General features: G+C 42.5%; 1 protein-coding gene across 1 annotated transcript in view; it reads left to right on the top strand.

Annotated features, from left to right (window-relative positions):
• Positions 1-20,620, top strand: part of SLC2A13 (solute carrier family 2 member 13) — a 77,468-nt gene extending 56,848 nt beyond the window's left edge. The window contains exons 8-10 of the mRNA XM_070755155.1: positions 5,997-6,118; positions 7,570-7,722; positions 9,488-20,620. Coding sequence (XP_070611256.1) covers positions 5,997-6,118; positions 7,570-7,722; positions 9,488-9,714 — 502 coding nt within the window. The 3' untranslated portion in view covers positions 9,715-20,620. The remainder of the gene's footprint in view (positions 1-5,996; positions 6,119-7,569; positions 7,723-9,487) is intronic.
• The last annotated feature ends 495 nt before the right edge of the window (positions 20,621-21,115 follow it).

The following is a 21,115-nucleotide window of genomic DNA, read 5'->3' as shown; positions in this document are numbered from 1 at the left end:
TTTCCTGTATTTTATCCTAGGATGGATGGATGTTTATTATCATCATCAATACAACACAGCAAACGAGATCACTATGCTAACAACAACAACAACAATAATAATAATAATTATTATTATTAGTCTTTGGAGAGGGATGGCATATAAATCCAATAATAATAATAATAATAATAATAATAATAATAATAATAATAATAATACAGTAGATGATGTTGCACAGAAGCAAAAAACAACTGCTGCACCTTTGCAGAAGCAAAAAACAAAATGGCGGCACCAAGAGGGTCCATTCAGAGGCGTGGCCAGTCGGCCATCGGGTGGACGGAAATTCCCGCTACTGGTTCTATAGAACTGGTCCGAAGCGGCAGAATCCCACCTCTGGTGTGTCTGCCGGCTTCCTATTTTCTGCAAACTTAATACCTGCTCCCGTCGAAAGATTTATAATTCGTTATTCCAAATTAATAATTATTCGAGAGAGGGAGATTTGGGTCAGGTTTTTCAACAAATGCCCTGATTTAAAATTGAAACAGCATCTCATTGATATATCTCCAGAGTTTGGGGTTGTTGGTTTTTGTTGTTGTTGTTGTTGTTTTTAAATATAGGTTGGGGAGGGAAATTGCTAAATTCTGACCTGTCAGTTTTCTGTCAGCTCTGAACAAACCTTGAATCTCTGAACCTCTTCGGGAGAGATTGCAGCAGCTCTGGGGGTGACGTTAGCGGGAGACGCTAATTAAATGTGACAAGTTTGGAAAACAACTCCCTGCTATTTTGACTTTTCGATCCTGGGAGACAGGAAGCTGGGAATTGATCTCGGAAGCAAGATCAGCACAGCAATTAAAAACCGAGAAGGATCGAGGCACCGGTTTAAAGTTAGAGAACATCGCTCGACGTGTTGTTTTCCTTCTTCTCCCTGTTAAAAGCATCTTGCTGTAGGGTCGATTGAAAGGGGGGCATCCCTTAGGGCAATGCTTCTCAAATAGTGGGGGGGGGGAACGATGCCAGGGGAGGCCCGTTTGATCCCGGGGAACATACGTGGTCCCCCTTGATTGATTTCCCCAGATGGGGAGCGATTTCCCAGTTGCACGCTGCTCTGAGCCTGGAGGACAAAGTAGCAAGCGGGGCAGGGCGGCTGCGTGGGTTCTTGTTAAAGGATTAAATAAGGTCCAGGAGGGAAGTGTTCTGAATAGGAAAGTGAACACAAGAACAAGGGGACACAATCTGAAGTTAGTTGGGGGAAAGATCCAAAGCAACATGAGAAAATATTATTTGACTGAAAGAGTCGTAGATCCTTGGAACAAACTTCCAGCAGACGTGGTTGATAAATCCACAGTCACTGAATTTAAACATGCCTGGGATAAACATAGATCCATCCTAAGATAAAATGCAGAAAATAGTATAAGGGCAGACTAGATGGACCAGGAGGTCTTTTTCTGCCGTCAGACTTCTATGTTTCTATGTTATTCTCGGCGGGCGCCGTGGTAGCCACGAACGGTGTGGCGAACCTGCCGCCGGATAAGAGGGAGCATCCTCTGCAGCTGGGGGAAAGCTTCGAGTGGCACCCTAGAGCCTCCTTCCACACCATTCGCTGCGCATGCCAAAGTGCTTATGGGCCAGGCTGCTGACCCCAAAACATCGGCTTGATTAAAATGGGCTAGCCCCGTGTCAAAAGAGGGTCCTAACCATGGTAGCCTACGCCTGCTTAACCGAAAACAGGCTCCATTGAGTTCAGTGTGACTTACTCCCTATAGAGCAGCCTTTCCCAGCCAATAGTTTTCCATAAGTAAAATGATAAATATTAATACTAAAATTGCATTGGGACCCAGATCGGAGAGTTGGGGGCACGTGAAATGTTTCCTTCTTCCTGGGAGAGGACGTAACAGAGAATAGAAACATAGAAACATAGAAGTCTAACGGCAGAAAAAGACCTCATGGTCCATCTAGTCTGCCCTTATACTATTTTCTGTATTTTATCTTATGTTTATCCCAGGCGTGTTTAAATTCAGTTACTATGGATTTATCTACCACGTCTGCTGGAAGTTTGTTCCAAGGATCTACTACTCTTTCAGTAAAATAATATTTTCTCACATTGCTTTTGATCTTTCCCCCAACTAACTTTAGATTGTGTCCCCTTGTTCTTGTGTTCACTTTCCTATTAAAAACACTTCCCTCCTGGACCTTATTTAACCCTTTAATATATTTAAATGTTTCGATCATGTCCCTCCTTTTCCTTCTGTCCTCCAGACTATACAGATTGAGTTCATGAAGTCTTTCCTGATACGTTTTATGCTTAAGACCTTCCACCATTCTTGTAGCCCGTCTTTGGACCCGTTCAATTTTGTCAATATCTTTTTGTAGGCAGCACTGCTTTAGGGGAAATGGTTGAAGGAAAGAATTGCAATCCCTTAGACCAGGGTTCGCCATCTCCAAGGTCGGAGACCCCTGCTTTAGACCATCTTTCATTCACTTACACAGGGGTGGTTTTTTTGACAAGGAGTAAGAGATAGGAATGTATTTTGTATTTTTTTTAAATTAAGGTGGATTGCTTTGGTCTAGACCAGGGGTAGGAAAAGTTGGCTCTTCTATGACTTGTGGACTTAACTCCCAGTTTCAGCACATTATTTTATCCCCCGGTTAGGGCTGTAAAAAACCCTTATTCAGAGAGAGTAACAATGAAAGAGCTTGCAAGCCAGTAAGAACTGGGAACGTTGTTAAAACCTGGTTAGGGCTGGAAAGAAACATTCTGAGCAAATAGAGCAATGAAAAAAAACTGTGAAGACTTAGGGTTTGGAAAACATTCTTTGCAGACACTAACAATGAAAGAACCTGCAAGATACAGACGGGAAGTTGAACAACTATCCTTGTGGTGTGACCAGAACAATCTAGAACTGAACACACTCAAAACTGTAGAAATGGTGGTAGACTTTAGGAGAAACCCTTCCACCTCTCACAATACTAGACAACACAGTATCAACAGTAGAGACCTTCAAATTTCTAGGTTCTATCATATCTCAAGACCTAAAATGGTCACCTAACATCAAAAACATCATCAAAAAAGCACAACAAAGAATGTTCTTTCTGCGCCAGCTCAGGAAGCTCAAACTGCCCAAGGATCTGCTGATACAGTCCTACAGAGGAATCATTGAGTCTGTCATCTGCACCTCTATCACTGTCTGGTTTGGTGCTGCAACCCAACAGGACCGACACAGACTTCAGAGGACAATCAGAACTGCAGAAAAAGCAATTGCTGCCAACCTGCCTTCCATTGAGGACCTGTAGACTGCACGAGTTAAAAAGAGGGCGGGGAAAATATTTACTGACCCCCTCGCATCCTGGACACAAACTGTTTCAACTCCTACCCTCAAAACGTCGCTACAGAGCACTGCACACCAAGACAACTAGACACAAGAACAGTTTTTTCCCGAATGCCATCACTCTAGTAAACAAATAATTCCCTCAACAGTGTCAGACTTTCTACTAAATCTGCACCTCTATTCTACTAGTTTTTCTCATCATTCCTATCACCCATTTCCTCCCATGTTGACTGTATGACTGTAACTTGTTGCTTATATCCTAAGATTTTTATTAATATTGCTTCTTGTTTATTTGACCCCTATGACAATCATTAAGTGTCGTACCACATGATTCTTGACAAATGTATATTTTATTTTAGAAACATAGAAACATAGAAGTCTGACGGCAGAAAAAGACCTCATGGTCCATCTAGTCTGCCCTTATAGTATTTTCTGTATTTTATCTTAGGATGGATATATGTTTATCCCAGGCATGTTTAAATTCAGTTCCTGTGGATTTATCTACCACGTCTGCTGGAAGTTTGTTCCAAGGATCTACTACTCTTTCAGTAAAATAATATTTTCTCATGTTGCTTTTGATCTTTCCCCCAACTAACTTCAGATTGTGTCCCCTTAGTTGGGGGAAAGATCAAAAGCAACATGAGAAAATATTATTTTACTGAAAGAGTAGTAGATCCTTGGAACAAACTTCCAGCAGACGTGGTAGATAAATCCACAGGAACTGAATTTAAACATGCCTGGGATAAACATATATCCATCCTAAGATAAAATACAGAAAATAGTATAAGGGCAGACTAGATGGACCATGAGGTCTTCTTATGTACGCTGATAGCATTTGCACCAAAGACAAATTCCTTGTGTGTCCAATCACACTTGGCCAATAAAATTCTATTCTATTCTATTCTATTCTATTCTATTCTGTAAGAGCTGGGAAGATCTTCAGAGTATAATACCTGAATTTTCAGCCTCTTTTAGGGAGGAAAAGGGTGCATCTTATACTCCGAAAAATACGGTAAGTTGACACACACACCCCTTCTCTGTGACAGCCCGGCATCTTTACAAGTTTTGAGCTTTGATTGCGTTTTTGCGCACCGCGTCGGTTTTAATGAGGCATCTTTGCTTCACTTCCGATTGTCAGCTGTTCGGTGCATTGATCCCTAATGGGAAAAGCAAGACGATCAACCGAAGAGCAGCGGCTTTGATTCCGCTGCGTTTCCCAAGAAAACGTTAAACGAGGGGGCAGCTGAAGGCACTTTCCCAAATGCACTGTGCCAATTATAGTATTCTGTTTTGCTCCCTTCAAAAGACACTTGAGCGGGGAATAATCAGACCGCATTCATCGCAGAGCACCTGTGAGGAGGGGGGGGGGAAGTAATTCTTAAAAAGCAATCCTGAATTTCACTCCTGTGCCGCGAAATTGCGGGTCCCATTGTCCGTACTTTATAAACTGGAAGTGAAAATGTGGCTGATCAGGGAAGGAACTGGGCCTTTTTAAATGCGCTATTACTGGTGGCAGTTTACAACAATGGCTGTAGGAAAGTGGTGGCGAACTTTTTTTGGTCCGCGTGCCAAAAGGTGTGGGTGTGGTAGCAGTGGTGGGCAGCAGGCAGCACCGTTCCACCGTCGGAAATGGGGCTGTGCGTACAGCACCATCACCACCAGACGTGCATGTTTGTTTGTTTGTTTGTTTGTTTGTTTGTTTATTAGATTTGTATGCCGCCCGTCTCTGAAAGCTCACAACAACGATAAAAACAATATTACAATGGCACAAATCTAATATTAAAAATAACTAAAAACCCTATCATAATTAAAAATCAAACAGCACATACATACCAAACATAAATTATAAGGAGCCTGGGGGAAAGATGCCTCAAATCCCCCATGCCTGGCGGTATAGGTGGGTCTTAAGTAGTTTACGGAAGACAAGGAGGGTGGGAGCAATTCTAATCTCTGAGGGGAGTTGATTCCAGAGGGCCGGGGCCGCCACAGAGAAGGCTCTTCCCCTGGGGCCCGCCAGACGACATTGTTTAGTCAACGGGACCCGGAGAAGGCCAACTCTGTGGGACCTTATCGGCCGCTGGGATTTGTGCGGTAGCAGGCGGTTCCGGAGGTACTCTGGTCCAATGCCATGTAGGGCTTTAAAGGTCATGTGCCGAAATCTCGCTGCGCGAGGGACATTCATGCAAGATTCGACTTCTGTGCATGTGTAGCAGCCAAATCTCACCGCCTCAGTCATAGGCATTTCTTGGAGCGGCAATGGCAGCTGCCCTGAGCAAGTCATGGCCTTTGGGAGCACAGCACTGCGCCGTTCTCCGCTGAGCTTCGGCCCGGATGAATCGGCTGTTGCTCATAGGGCGAAGTGAGCAGAGAGAGCGCCTCTCTGCCGAGCGAGATCCTCCCTCCTCCTTGCCCACTTCTGCACTGGTCCGGAACAGAACGAAGGAAGGGTGTGGGCAGAAGTGGTCTTACTTGTGCAGAAGTGTCGGAGGGAGGATGTCACTCGCTGGAGGGGCGGTCTGTCTGTTCCCCTCACCCTCTGCTTCTGCAGCCGATTCGTTCGGGTCTGGGACAAGAGTTATAGTAGGCTTAATCATGGGTTACGTCTGTTCTAATTTTGTATTCTTGCAAATAAGCATTACATTTACCTCCCTCCCTCCCCTCCTTCCTTCCTTCCTTCCATCCAACTTGCAGATGCTCCAATGAAACCAAACTCAAAACTGAAGACCTGTTGTGGGCTTACAACTTTTGTCCAACGCCCTATTCATGGACTGCACTGCTGGGACTCATATTGTACCTGGTTTTCTTCGCACCAGGTAAGCCAAATTGGACAGACTTGACTTTCCACTGGGAAAAAACTCAATGACCCAGGCCAAAAATCTTAGATGTCTGCGTTTTTTTAACTCTTCTATGAAAATAAAACTGGAAGCTGTGGTTGCCCGGCCTTTGTGTAGATCCCCCCATCATCTCCTTGAACCATCTAGCCTTGTTATGTTATAGGGCAGTGATGGCGAACCTATGGCATGGATGCCACAGGTGGCACGTGGAGCCATATCTGCTGGCACGTGAGCCGTTGCCCTTGCTCAGCTCCAACATGCATCTGTGTGCCAGCCAGCTGACTTTTGGCTCACACAGAGGCTCTGGGAGGGCGTTTTTGGCTTCTAGAGAGCCTCCGAGGGGGTGGGAGAGGGCATTTTTACCTTGCCACAGCTCCAGGGAAGCCTTTGGAGCCTGGGGAGGGCAGCCACACGAATCCCAGCGACCGGTTAGGTCCCACAGAGTTGGCCTTCTCCGGGTCCCATCGACTAAGCAATGTCGTTTGGCAGGACCCAGGAGAAGAGCCTTCTCTGTGGCGCCCCGACCCTCTGGAACCAGCTCCCCCCAGATATCAGAGTTGCCCCCACCCTCCTTGCCTTTCGCAAGCTCCTTAAAACCCACGTCTGTCGTCAGGCATGGGGGAATTGAAATTTCACTTCCTCCTAGGCTTATAGAATTTATACATGGTATGCTTGTATGTATGATTGGTTCTTTAAATTGGGGTTTTTTAGATTGTTTTTAATATTAGATTTGTTTACATTGTCTTTTTATTGTTGTTAGCCACCCCGAGCCTTCAGAGAGGGGCGGCATACAAATCTAATAAATAAATAAAATAAATAAAATAAAACACGAGCCTGCTGGGCCTACCAGAAATTGGGAAATAGGCCTTTTCCAGCCTTTCAGTAAAATATTTTCTCACATTGCTTTTGATCTTTCCCCCAACTAACTTCAGATTGTGTCCCCTTGTCCTTGGGTTCACTTTCCTATTAAAAACACTTCCCTCCTGAACCTTATTTAACCCTTTAACATATTTAAATGTTTCGATCATGTCCCCCCTTTTCCTTCTGTCCTCCAGACTATATAGATTGAGTCCACGAAGTCTTTCCTGATACGTTTTATGCTTAAGACCTTCCACCATTCTTGTAACCCCTCTTTGGACCCGTTCAATTTGATCCATCTCTTTTTGTAGCTGAGGTCTCCAGAAGTGAACACAGCATTCCAAATGGGGTCTCCCCAGCGCTCTATATAGCAGGATCACAATCTCCCTCTTCCTGCTTGTTATACCCCTAGCTATGCAGCCAAGCATTCTACTTGCTTTCTCTACCACCTGACCGCACTGATCACCCATTTTGAGACCCATGCTAACCATTTCTCACTTTCCGTTATTGGTCAATCACAGTCATTTAAGAATACTTAAAGGTAAATTACTTAACCGGTTCTTTTTCAAAAGGAATGGGGCCAATGCCGTGGACGGTCAATTCCGAAATTTATCCCCTTTGGGCGAGAAGTACAGGAAATGCCTGTTCCTCTGGCATCAACTGGATTTTCAACGTTCTGGTATCACTGACATTCCTGCACACAGCTGAATATCTGACCTATTATGGTAAGAATTGTTATTGTTATTATTGTTGTTGTTATTATTATTATTATTGTTATTATTATTATTAATGTATAGAGGGAGGGAGGAAGGAATGAGGGAGGGGGAGGGAGGGAGGAAGGAATGAGGGAGGGAGGGAGGAAGGAGGGAGGGGGAGGGAGGAAGGAAGGAATGAGAGAGGGAGGGGGAGGGAGGGAGGAATGAGGGAGGGAGGAGGGAGGGAGGAATGAGGGAGGAAGGAAGGAAGGAATGAGGGAGGGAGGGGGAAGGAGGGAGGGAGGGAGGAGGGAGGAAGGAAGGAATGAGGGAGGGAGGGAGGAAGGAATGAGGGAGGGAGGAAGGAAGGAAGGAGGGAGGGAGGGAGGAATGAGGGAGGGAGGGAGGAAGGAATGAGGGAGGGAGGAGGGAGGGAGGAAGGAGGGAGGGAGGAAGGAAGGAGGGAGGGAGGAAGGAGGGAGGAGGGAGGAATGAGGAAGGAAGGAAGGAAAGAAGGAAAGAAGGAAGGAATCCAGAATCATTGACTGAGATGGATGGGTGAAGAAAGTGACTGACTGACTGACTGACTGACTGACTGACTGACTGACTGACTGACTGACTGAATGAATGAATGAATGAATGAATGAATGAATGAATGAATGAATATTAGGTTTGTATGGGTGTCCTTGACTTTATATAATGCTTTGAACCTAACGACCTACATAGTATTTTTGAAATACGGATCTTAAGAGAAGTCTTAGAACAGTGTTTCTCAACATTTTTTTCACCACGGATTCCCTCTAAATACCTTTTTATGGCCAAGCACCATGGCCGTGGACCCCAACAGGATTTAATAACTAATCCTAACATTTTTTAAAGTCTTTGCAGACTCCTCCGTGAAGCGCCCTCCCCCTTCCAGAGATCCACAGACCACAAGTTTGAAACCCACTGTCTTAAAAACTTTCTTTAAAAACAATAACAATCACAACCTATATATTAACTCTTGGTATACTTTATGTAACTATGTTGGGTGTTGCAATACAGAAGTTAACAATGTAAGTAAAGACTGTACCTTTAAGAGTAATTTGCTGGTTGGCCATAAGAGGGAGCCAACGATGCTCCTCTTGGGGGAGTTCTTTGCTAGAGAGAGATATATTTACTGTGTGTACTTTGCTGTGTGCGATAACCTGGTTTGTAAACTATTATTACGATTATATGTGTACGATATTGGACTGTGTAACTAGTATTCTTTTGCCTATCTGTAAATAATAATATTGTTCTATTTTGTACTAAGTCTGATTCATTGGCTGACTATTTATTTATTTATTTATTTATTTAATTCATTCATTCATTTATGCATTCATTTATTTATTTATTTATTGGATTTGTATGCCGCCCCTCTCTGTAGATTCGGGACGGCTAACAACAATGATAAAAACAGCATGTAACAATCCAATCCAATACAGTGGTACCTCTAGATACGAGCTGCTCTACATGCGAGTATTCCAAGTTACGAGCCAAGACGCGAGAAAAATTTCTGTTCGACACCCGAGCTCAAATTCGGGATACGAGCCGAGCGTCCACTAGGTGGCGCAAGAATTCCATGTTTCCAGTTATCTCGGCGCGAGAAGCAAAATCTAATTGCATTCGTTCGAGATGCGAATTGATCGACATACAAGCTCGGCTCTGGCACGAATTAAACTCGTATGTCGAGGTACCACTGTACTAAAATAACTAACCCTCATTGCTGCATTAACTCTGTGGGTTGACGTGTTTTGTTTTCTTTTAACTCCAGGAGCGTTCTTCCTTTATGCCGGCTTTGCGTTCGTGGGACTCCTTTTTCTCTACGGCTGCCTCCCAGAAACCAAAGGCAAAAAACTAGAGGAAATTGAATGCTTGTTTGAGACTTCGCTATGTACATGTGGCATTCCCGAATCGGAAGACGGGAGGTATATCGAGTACATCCGGGTGAAGGGGAGTAACTACCACCTCTCCGACAACGACGCCTCTGACGTGGAATAAATCTCAGCCACTGATCGGTTCGATTTTTCGAAAGCCTTGGTTGGGGGATGCTGAAGGAGATGCTCGGAATGACCTCGCTGGCCTGTTTCTGGCCCGCTTCTCCTTCCTACTGCCTCTGCGGAAACACTTCCCTATTTTTAAAACCATATCCTTGGCGGTGGGTGGGTGAGGGGGGAAAATAGAAATAAAATCCCGCATCCTCTTCACCACCGCCGAGAAGAATTGGCAAGAAGGAAAGAGCTTGCAGAGTGGAAGTGACTCTCGGAAAGTCTCTTTAACGGTTTTCTGGACGCTTGCTGAGGTCCTGGGAACTTGAGGACGAGAGTCGAGGGATGTGGTGGCGTCTTAGTTGACCAGCTCGAAAAAAATTAAAAGGCTCAAAAACGAAGTCAGAAACCAGGCGATTTCATAAAAGCAGTTTAACCTGGAACCCCGAGACTTGGGAAGAAACGTAACCCCCACTTCTTTAGGAGTTAAAAAAAAAAACAGAAGAGGGGAACGAATCAGGAGAAATTGTAAACTGATTGTAACGTTAATACTCCTCCTAAAAATACAACTGACAGTTGTGTGCAGAGAGAAAGACTCCTCTTTAGAAGTCATTCTGTCCTGCCCGACATTGCTTTGCACAAGGAAAGCTGAGATTTTAGGATTATTGACATTTTAAATGATTTGTGGTCTGTGGCGCTTCAAGGCTCTGTGGTTTTACAAGGCCCGTGGAGACAATTTTGGCTTCATCTTGAAATTCACTTCTTTTTTTTACAAATCTGAAAAGCCAATGTTGAGAACCCGATCAGAATTACTTCTACACAAACAATTTGGCTTGGAATTAACCCAATTGATTCCATTTAGAGCGAAAGCAAAGGGAGGGAACAGAGAAGGAAGAGATTGGCCCCCTTCCACGGAGAGCCCCCCCCCAAGGGAATTCTTGTCGTCAGATTTTTGCGTTTCAACTTTGCCGTCCGTCTGAGTTTTCAGATTTTACTTGCAGTGAATTTTTTGTGTGCGCAGAATATAAAGGCATTTGTTAAACAAAATACAGAATAACAAAGTTGGAAGGGACCTTAGAGGTCTTCTAGTCCAACCTCCTGCTCAGGTAGGAAACCCTATAGCCGCGATGGCAAACCTATAGCGCGCGTGCCACAGGGGGCATGGGAAGCCATATCGGAGGGCACGCGGTGTATAAGACGCGACCAAATTTTCACCCTCTTCGGCGGGTAAAAAAGTACATCTTATACTCCAAAAATATGTAAATAGGTATAAATTAGCCAATTTATAGAATCCCTGGAATTAACGTGGAATAAATCAGTCATTTTTCCTCCCCTTCGTATACGACATTGCGTTCCTAGATTCGGTGGGCCTGACACCCCATTCAATTTTAGCTAGGTTGTAGATGATAAACATGATTTCCCTCGTGGCCTGCGATGAGGAAGGTTGAATATGCCTAGGGGAGAAATATAAAATGAGGGATTTGTTACAATAATTAAGTTCTTAGCAAGAAGGAGTTGGGCAGTTGCTTTTCATTTACCGTAGTTGCCTCTTTAAAATGCTGTAGGGCCTGGTTTGCCTTCAGGAGTTGTAAGTGCTCCATCACTGGAGACTTTGAAGAAGAGATTGGACAGCCGTTGATCTGGAATTGGGTAGGGTCGGGATGGCGAACATATGGCACGCGGCCATAGGTGGCACACAGATCCCTCCGTGGTGTTTCATCCGTGAGCTTTGGGCCCCCTGCAAACGCCGAAACGGAAGCTGGCGAAATAAAAAAGATCTTACCTCTTGCCCCGTGGCTGGTGTTGGGATGCCCCCCCTCCTGCCGGCCAGCTGGTTTTCGGGTTTCTGCTGCACATGTGGGCACATAGCTACACATGTCTATACCAGTACCGGTATGGTAAAGGACGACACACCGGTAGCTATCGCTGCGCTATACACACAGTTTTAGCTTGTTTGCGTGCATGTCCCGGAACGTTTTTGCTACGGCACCTGCATAGGAAGCAAAATCTCACGAGAGGACACACCCGTGAGCGAGATTTCGGCGATTTTTTTGCTTCTGCGCATGCGCGGAAGCAAAAAATCACTGAAATATCTCTGGCGCGCATCGCCTTGTGAGATTTTGCTTCCTGTGCATACACAAGAAGCAAAAACATGCTGGGATGCGTTCACGCAAGAGACCCAAAGCTGCGCGGGCGCAGTGCACCAATAGCGGCGGTAATGGGAATCCGCCCCGCCACCTTTCAGTTTGGGCATACACGCACAGCTTTGTCACTCGATGTCTAAACGTTTCACCCTCACTGGCGCAGGGTCACCATCTTGAGCAGGAGGGTTAGACTAGAAGACCTCCAAAGTCCCTTCTGACTCTCTTATTCTATTTTCAAGTGCCAGACAATTTTATTCTTTTTTTTTGAGCCTTCCGCAAGTTCAGCCAAGGAGTTATTGGCTGGACTTCATTTTTCGTTTTGGATTTTCTTTTACTGGACGAAAAATGAAGGCGCACTGACACGCCGACACGCGATTCACAGCTCTCCTTGTGTCAAAGCTAACTTTGATTATTTCAGAAAGCTTTTTCCGTTCCAGTTCAAATAAAGAGACAGTGTTGTTGCCTTAAAGTAATTAACCTCCCCATAAATCTGCTGCTATGAAGTGAAAGGACAAAATCCCAAGCTCCGCCTCCTTTGGGTGTGAGAAAAGGGGCGGGGCTTGCATCCCGATGCCCCTTGAATCCCACTCGCCAACCCCCTTCCTCCTACCTAAACGACACCAGGTTTGCTTTTAGGATGAAACTGGTTTCTGCCTTTGCGACGGTCATGCTCTTACCTTTCACGGAATCGACACGGAATTTGCAAGCCCGGCGTTACAACTAACTTGAGTCCAGTTACAAAATGCTGCCCTTAAATATATGCCTTTTACTGGTTTCCCTGCCTAAAGCCTTAAACTGGGGGGAAAGAAATAGGACATCCAGTACGCGGGAAACGGATCGGTGGAAATCGGCCCCTTCGAAAGATTTGGGTGTAAAACTAGGGTGGGATAAATCAGTATTGTTCTCCTCCGCTTCACTTACTTTAATTTGGGGCATCGGGAGTTGTGCCTGGCTTCCTTGATTTATTGAAATTATTAAATATTGTCAGAAAGCCGCATGCTGCTCTTCGCAAATTACGTTCCCGTTTAGATTAACCATCCTGTTTTTTCCCAGGCTGAGCTGAAGCTTCTGTCCGTCGAAAAGTATTAATGGTTGTTTTTTAATTTTCCTGGCCTTTACCTCTAGTCAAGCATCCTGCCCAGGTTCAAATCCCGGTAAGGGTATGGCTAGCTGATGAGAGCGAAATAGCTTGAAATACTAGTCTCCCTTCCTTTTCATTATCAGCAAAAAATGTGTTACCAGACACATGCACATCAGACTGCCTTCTGCCACACGAATCCCAGCGACCAGTTAGGTCCCACAGAGTTGGCCTTCTCCGGGTCCCGTCAACTAAACAATGTCATTTAGCGGGACCCAGGGGAAGAGCCTTCTCTGTGGCAGCCCCGACCCTTTGGAACCAACTCCCCCCGGATATCAGAGTTGCCCCCACCCTCCTAGCCTTTTGCAAGCTCCTTAAAACCCACCTCTGTCGTCAGGCATGGGGGAATTGAGACTTTCTCTCCCCCTAGGCTTATAAAATTTATGCATGGTATGCTAGTATGTATGATTGGTTTTTAAATTGGGGTTTTAACTTAACTTAAATATTAAATTTGTTTACATTGTATTATTATTGCTGTGAGCCGCCCCGAGTCTGCAGAGAGGGGCGGCATACAAATCTGATTAATAAATAAATAAATCTACGAATACGCATGTGTGTATTGGGATTGGGAGGCATAGAAGTCGAATGTGTGTGTATATATATATATATATATATATATATATATATATATATATATATATATATGTGTGTGTGTGTGTGTGATAGTATTAAAAACTACTAAAATTACTAAGCTTTCGTTAGTCCTCTGCTAGTATAGATCTATTTCAAGCTATTTTGCTCACATCAGCTATCTATACCCTTACTGGGATTTGAACCTGGTTCATCCCTCCCTTATCCTTCCCCCATTAGAAGTTGAAAGCAAGTGTATTTCAACTCATTTACAAGAGCACAAGGCCCATTGCCCCTTATTCTAACCAGAATTACTGGTTTATGTCTTCCTTTGGATGTCGCTTTATCGTTTAGCCCTGCCTTAGTCATCAGCGCTAAGAACTATCCTTCCTGAAAAGAGTTTATTTATACTGCTGCTGAATTAAATGAATACTTGAAATAAGCCCTCTACAAATTGGGTCTTTTATTTTTGGAATCTATGTTTATACACAAATGAATAAAGGGTAAAATACTTTTATTTATTTATATTTTGCAAGCGATACTTTTAAGTTCAAGAAAGCTACATTAGAGATCTCAGATTCTATCTAAATTAGAATCTAAATAGACTTAGAGGATATTGAATTAATTTTGTCGAACGAAAATGTCTATTTTTAATAATGTTATGAACAACAAAACTGAAGCACAACACATTCTAATGTTTAATTATTTTTAGAAGTCTGTTGGATTTAGAAGCCTGGTTTTAAAAAGACACGATAGCTTCAAGTGTTGAACTAGAAGAGGGCAAAATATTTAAATGTTTCTGTTGCTGTTTCTATTTATTGGTTGTCTTGATCTGTCAAAAACAATCCACTGCTTGAAGAATCAGGTTCTTAAATTACCTGCAGGCATCATGTTTGACCATTATCTCTTCAAGACTGGATATTGTTATAGCCAGAACGTGACAGAAGTTAAACCAACTCCAGGTTAGCTAGTTGAATTTTACTCTTCCATCTATCAAAATCCTTCAATTTGTTTCAATGTTCCAACAGCTTTTTGAGTGTCCGTATGCACTATTTTACAGACATACACATATATGTGTGTGCGTGTGTGTTTCATTTTTTACAAACATATCAATGTGTGAACCTCGGTGTCATACATTCTAATACAAATAAACTAATAGCATTAGTACCATAATAATTATTACTTACAATCAACGTATATATTTCTAATAGTAATGCATATTTATATAATGTTGAAATTTATCATTATTCAATTATTCCGTTTTCTCTTATTATTGCTCTTATTTTATTATATAAAGTGTGCACACTAATATTCCCCCCTTTCTCTTATTTAATTTAATTATCTTTTAATCATGTCATCCTTTATTTTTTTTAAAAAAACATTTTCTTTCTATCCTACCTAATTTCTAATCATGTCACCTACCTGCAAAAAATGAAACATAAAGGAAAAGCAAAGCAAAATATCCTCTATCCATCATCTCTTCTCCGCTTCAATACTTTAATCATTATGCTTTTTTTTTTCTTTTTGTGCATTTTTTTGAGTATTTTCCTGACTGTAAAATGTGATTAAAAATAAATTTACAGAAAAAAAATATCTGGAAATCCTTAAAACCAGTTGGGTTAAATGCTTATAGCTGACATCAGTGATCATGGCGAAGATGTTCTGAGCTATTTTAAAAACAAAGAGTGCTAAATTTGGAAATCCATTCAATAAACTCGGGAAAATAATCTCTTTTGAATATATTTAATAACCATGTCAGATGAAATCTTATTTTCTTAAGCAAGGGGTTTTTTTTAGAAGCACGTCTACATGAGAGAGAGAATTTCTCCCACATAGAGAATGGATGTTGGACTAGAAAAAATTGAGATTTTTAGACCCAGATATTTGCTGACTTTAAATAAGCAAAGATTAACAAGCAGTTCATGTTTGAGATAGCATAGAACATCTAGGATTTAAATCCCAGGTTAGTATACAGTTGTTGTTGGGTTGCAGGAAAGGTTCAACATCACAGGACATGATTACTAAAATTGATGGATTTCAGCCTAATTTGGTAGGGCAGCAACAATAAAGTTTACCAGACTTGTTATAAAACTTAGCAATTTTTAGACTTGTGGACTTCAATCCCAGAAGCCATGTTGGTTAGAGATATTCTGGGACTTGAAGTTCACAAGTCTTAAAAGCTGCCAAGGTTGGACAGTGTTGCCTTCTGGGAGAAATTTTAGTTCATATTACAATTAGCACATTTAGGATTGAGTGGTGCGATGGCCTCACAATCAGGAGGCTGTGAGTTTGAGCCTAGGTAGAGGCAGATATTTCTCTCTCTATCTCGGAACCATGAGAATATATCTGCTGAACAAAACTTCTTATTGGCAACAGGGCAGGCATCGGGCCAGTAAAAACTCAGATCCATTCAGTTGCCCTGATTCTACCTCGCAAAGGATTACGGGGGGTCATTAAACAAACAACCACCGCCATGTTTTAGGATTGGAAAGATTCAAACCTGAAACCTTGCCCCCCCCCCGCCCCCCGGAAAAAATCCCACCCAACTTTTGCAAAAATCCACATTGTTTTGCAAAGAACGCCAAAGCAATTCCTGCCCTCTTGCAAGCATGCATTTAATCTGATTTCTTATTTGGCCCGGATTATTCATTATTGTTCCTTTTGAAGGTGGAGACACTGAAGTTCCGACAGGCCTATTTCCATCTTCAAAACCCAATTGTAGAACATTAATTTTTCATTTTAACTTTCATTTTAACATTATTATTAATGGGTAAACTTAAAAAAAGAGGTTATCCGTCACTCCTGAGCCTTTAATTTTTCCATCTTCTACCCTTTCCTTCCAAAAGTTAAGTTGGACTTGTAAGAAAAAACTGATAGACTAGGTTCCGTTCTTAATTCTGGGCAGCCGAGAGTTTAAAGATCAAATCGTAACCACGGTATATTTGAATGTAAATGAACTTTGGCAGATGCCATTAGATCATTCCCTCCTCCCCTTACAGCTTCTGTGACTTTCAGTGGAGCTGCTAAAAGTGCCAATTTGCTACTACTGTTCCTGATCATCCTTCTATTGCACCCTTCTTTTGAAAATCTAATTTTTTCCCCTTGCTGTGTGGTGTTAATTCCCACGGGCTGATCAGCAAATTCCAGGGTCTGCCTATAACCGGAAGACCCCTAGCAGTAGCGGGTTGCTACCGGAATGAATCAGGACGCCGCAGCGATAGCAAAAATTGAGCTGGTCGTGCGGAGATTTCGCTTCCACTCATGTACAGGAAGCAAAATCTCACGCGGGAATGCGCACGAGAGAGATTTCGGTGATATTTTACTTCTGTGCATGCACGGAAGCAAAAAAATTGCCGAAATCTCTCTCGCACACGTGTCCCCTCACAAGATTTTGCCTCCTACGCATGCGCAGAGACAAAGTCTCGCTATCGGACCTGCGCGCATGCATGCCGGAGATGTGCAGTGCTCCGGTAGTGTCAGGAAGGGCAACTCTCGCCTGATCCCAAGCTTATGTTCAGGAAACCGAGAGAGATAATAAAATCAGTGTTTTAAAACGTCGGAAAGAATGTATTGAAGTTTTTATTTTGATATGAAGATTACAGACCTGAGAAGCACTTTAATCATCATTTTGATCTGTGGAGTTTTCTTTTATTTTCTTTCTTTCGTCTCTTCTCTGGATGTGTCTTTGGACAGAAATAGGTAGGCACAAAAAGGTGGGTTTTTTTCAAACGGCAACTGGACTTTTCATTTTTTCTTAAAGTCATTTCGCTTCTCATCCCAGAAGCTTCTTCAGTTCTGTTGTGATTCAGTCTGAGGCTCCTCAGGGAACGGCTGGAACTCTGCCGGCTCCATGCTTAGAGGGGGAGGACGAGGAACAGGAGGAGGAGGAGGACCAGGCAGACGGGGAAGAGGAATGTCAGGACGAGGAGGAGGGGGAGCAGCCTGAGACCCCCGGGGGGGAGCTCTCCCCAGCGAGTAGCCTGGAGTCATTGGATGAGAACGCACAAGCCATCATAGATATGAGGTAGAGAAGGGCAGCACAACGAAGGGGACAATTAGCCAGGTATTTCCATCCCTAATAGGCAACAGCTGGGTTTGGGTGTGGTTCTCCTCAGAAAGGTTGAAAAGGCAGGCCCGCCCTTCCTGTATTGTGGAGAGTTATCTTTTGGGAGTCCTGTGACTTTGCTTCGATCCTTGGCGTCTCTGATTCTGGCTTGTGGCCTCGAAGGCTGAAAACTTGGGGGAGGCGTGGGTTTTATTATCTACAGTGGTGTGTGTGCCAGCAAGAAGCCTGTTGTATTGTCTGGCCGTCGTGACTCTTCTGTGAAGCTTCATAGCATTCCAGTTTGTAAGAACAGTTTTTGTTATCTGTGTTTGTTTTCAAAGATATAAAAGGACTTTGCTTTTTACCAGCGTGTCTGGCTACTCTTTTTAGTTGGTGTTGGCATCTGGGGGAACCCAGACAGGACAAGTTCTGACTGAAGTCAGAAATGAGTCAGAACCGAAGAAGCTTCTGGGATGAGAAGCAAAATGCCTTCAGGGAAAAACGAAAAGCCCGGTTGCCTTTTGAACAAAACCCCCACTTTTCGGACAACCATGACCTGTAATTCTCCATAGGCATATGTGCTTTATGAGTTTTATTTTTTTAAGTGTGGTATTGCGGGTAACTTTACAGCTTAAATGTAGCTACAGATTATAAGAAGATTCGGAAGGGTCTTCGGATTTAAACAAGTCGCATTTTGGCGTTTAAAAAATGTGATTTCCTAACACACTATTCGCCGCCTTGTGTACAGTTTTTGTGTGGCTTGGTTTTCGGGAATGGCTTTGAATCGCAACTCTTGTCGAAAATGGACAAATTGTGACATTTGGGGCAAACGGTTTGTTTCTGTAAAATGGTGTAGATTTAACATTAGGACTCTATTAGGCAGTTATTTGTTTCGGTTATTTTCACATCCACAAAATGATTTTTATTTTTTAAATGTGCCAATAATCCTTACCGTGGTGTTTTTGTAACCAAGTGCTATTGTTCAAAAAGTACTGTATATTACTATTTTAGCCACCAAATTTGTTAGTATATATTTCCTAATCTTGACTTCTATCAAAGGCAGTAAAACTCTGTGTAAGAAACTAGTTTATATTGAACCTTTTTTTTGTATGTACTGAATATTGAATTATCAAGAACTGGGCAGGTGTGCTGAGCATACGTTCTTTTTTTATTCCTTCCCTCCAAAAATTAAAAAAAATGAGTATACAGTAGTACCTCTAGATACGAGCTGCTCCACATGCGAGTATTCCAAGTTACGAGCCGAGACACGAGCAAAATTTCTGTTCAACACCCGAGCTCAAATTCGGGATATGAGCCGAGCGTCCACTAGATGGCGCAAGAATCCCATGTTTCCAGTTATCTCGGTGCGAAAAGCAAAGTCTAAAGGCATTCGTTTGAGATGCGAATTGATCGACATACGAGCTTGGGTCTGGCACGACTTAAACTCGTATGTCGAGGTACCACTGTATAGACATTTTGGGGGGAGGGTTAATTTCCCGTAACGTACACAGCGGAAGATTAGAAGGCTGCGTATGACTGTTCAAGATGTGAGCACAACGCTTTCAAGTTTTCATTTTGTGTAGGCGAATAGGTACCAAGACATTTCAGAGGTTTTTCTCACGGGAATCCTTTTAAAGCAGTGATTCTCAACCATGATCCACTTTAAATAACTTTTGTGGCCAAGGAACATGGCCATGGGGCCACAAGTCTTCGGAGAGGGGCGGCATACAAATCTAATAAATAATAATAATAATAAAGACTTAAGATTTAAATCGTGACATTTCATTTAATTGTCCATATAGTAACGGCGGCTAGAATTGTTTATGCACAAAATTGGAAATTGAATAGGATACCGACAGAAAGAGAATTGATAAGCAAGATTATGGATTGTGCTGAAATGCATAGACTTACTTTAAGACTTAAAGATTTGGAATATTACAAAATCTGGGGGGAATTTATGAATCGATGGAACTTAAAAATAATTAAAGCACATGAATATATATTTTTTGAAGTGAAGTAAAAGAATGAGAAAATAGAGGGTAGACACCCAGATGATGAAGGAAAAAGAAATGGTGGCAGCACTAGATACTAATGTAACACAAATCTAAGATAGCTTATAGTTTATTTTAAATGATATAGGAAAACTATTTTCATTAGGTAATTAGCTTAAATGTTGGAGCGAGGAGAATTTCTTCTCTCTCCCTAAATAATGAAGAATATGGGATTTATGGAATGTTAGATACTGAAGCATATATTTGGGTTTTTTGTTTAACTAAATTTCAGTATCTGTTAACTAATTTAAATGTTGAAGGGATGAAGTTGTGGGAGAGGAAAGGGAAAATAAAAAATAAAATATACTCCTTAGAGTACATAAATGAAATTTGGCATATGTGTATGGTTGGATATTGGTATTGTGTTTTTATTTACATATATTTTGAGCCGCCCCGAGTCTTCGGAGAGGGGCGGCATAGAAATATAATAAATTGAATTGAATTGAATTTATCTTAAGGTGGAGGAAAAATAATTATACCCATAACATTCCAAGTCCGCACAAATCCTCATGATATGACAATATGCCCTCCACAGGTTGAGAGCCACTGACTTAAAAGTACATTTCCTTACATTCTGAAATTATAGTGTCTGCAAGCCGTTTTATCACGTCATGAAATCCTATTTTCACATAGATGTTAATTTTAGACAGAAACCTTGACCGATGAGACGAAGATGGCGAAAGAACTTGTTACTTGCCATTTCAGGTTTCTGCGTTGCCATGGGTTTCCTTTTTCGACATTTTACACACGCCGTTTTGTTTTTCCAGCAACCAAGCCTATAATGTATTTTAAAAAGTGGTGTATTTTTTTTTTAATTTGGAAAAATGTAAGTGACTGTTTTTTATGTTCAAACTGCTTTTGGGACCATTGGGTCTCTCTCTCTCTCTCTCTCTCTGTATGTAAAGATAAATATCTTTTAAAAACGGTCTGACAATAGTAAAACGAACAAAATAAAAGATACATTGATTACAGAATCTTTGGTGGCGTTTGTGTTTGTATGTCAGGGCAAGTTTGATTTTTGAACTGCTTGTTCAAGTTGTAGTCTACGAACTGTAAAGTGTAAATACCTTTCATAAATATTAATATGAGTAGTCTGGGGCAGGGGCAGATTGCTCCTACCCGTGCTACCGTTGTGCTGCACATCAGCTTCGAGTGTTTTGCCAGTGTGTTTTTGCTTTTGCGTATGCGCAGGAAGCAACATCTTGTGTGGGGATGTGTTGAGAGATTTCAGCTTTTTTTCCCCTTCCATGCATGCGCAGAAGCAAAAACTCACCGAAATCTCTTTTGCGCGAGTCCCCTCGTAAAATTTTGCTTCCTGTTCATGCGCAGGAGCAAAAACGCGCTGGGACGTGCACGCAGGCAAAGCTGTGTGCGCAATTCAATTTTTGCTACTGGTGTGGTGTCCTTTACCATTCCGATAAGAACCCACTACTGGTCTGGGTAAAATGCTACCGATTCGGCCCGGT

This window comes from Erythrolamprus reginae, chromosome 6 (assembly GCF_031021105.1).
Source record: "Erythrolamprus reginae isolate rEryReg1 chromosome 6, rEryReg1.hap1, whole genome shotgun sequence".
Lineage (NCBI taxonomy): Eukaryota > Metazoa > Chordata > Lepidosauria > Squamata > Dipsadidae > Erythrolamprus > Erythrolamprus reginae.
This window is presented reverse-complemented; position numbering and strand designations above follow the sequence as displayed.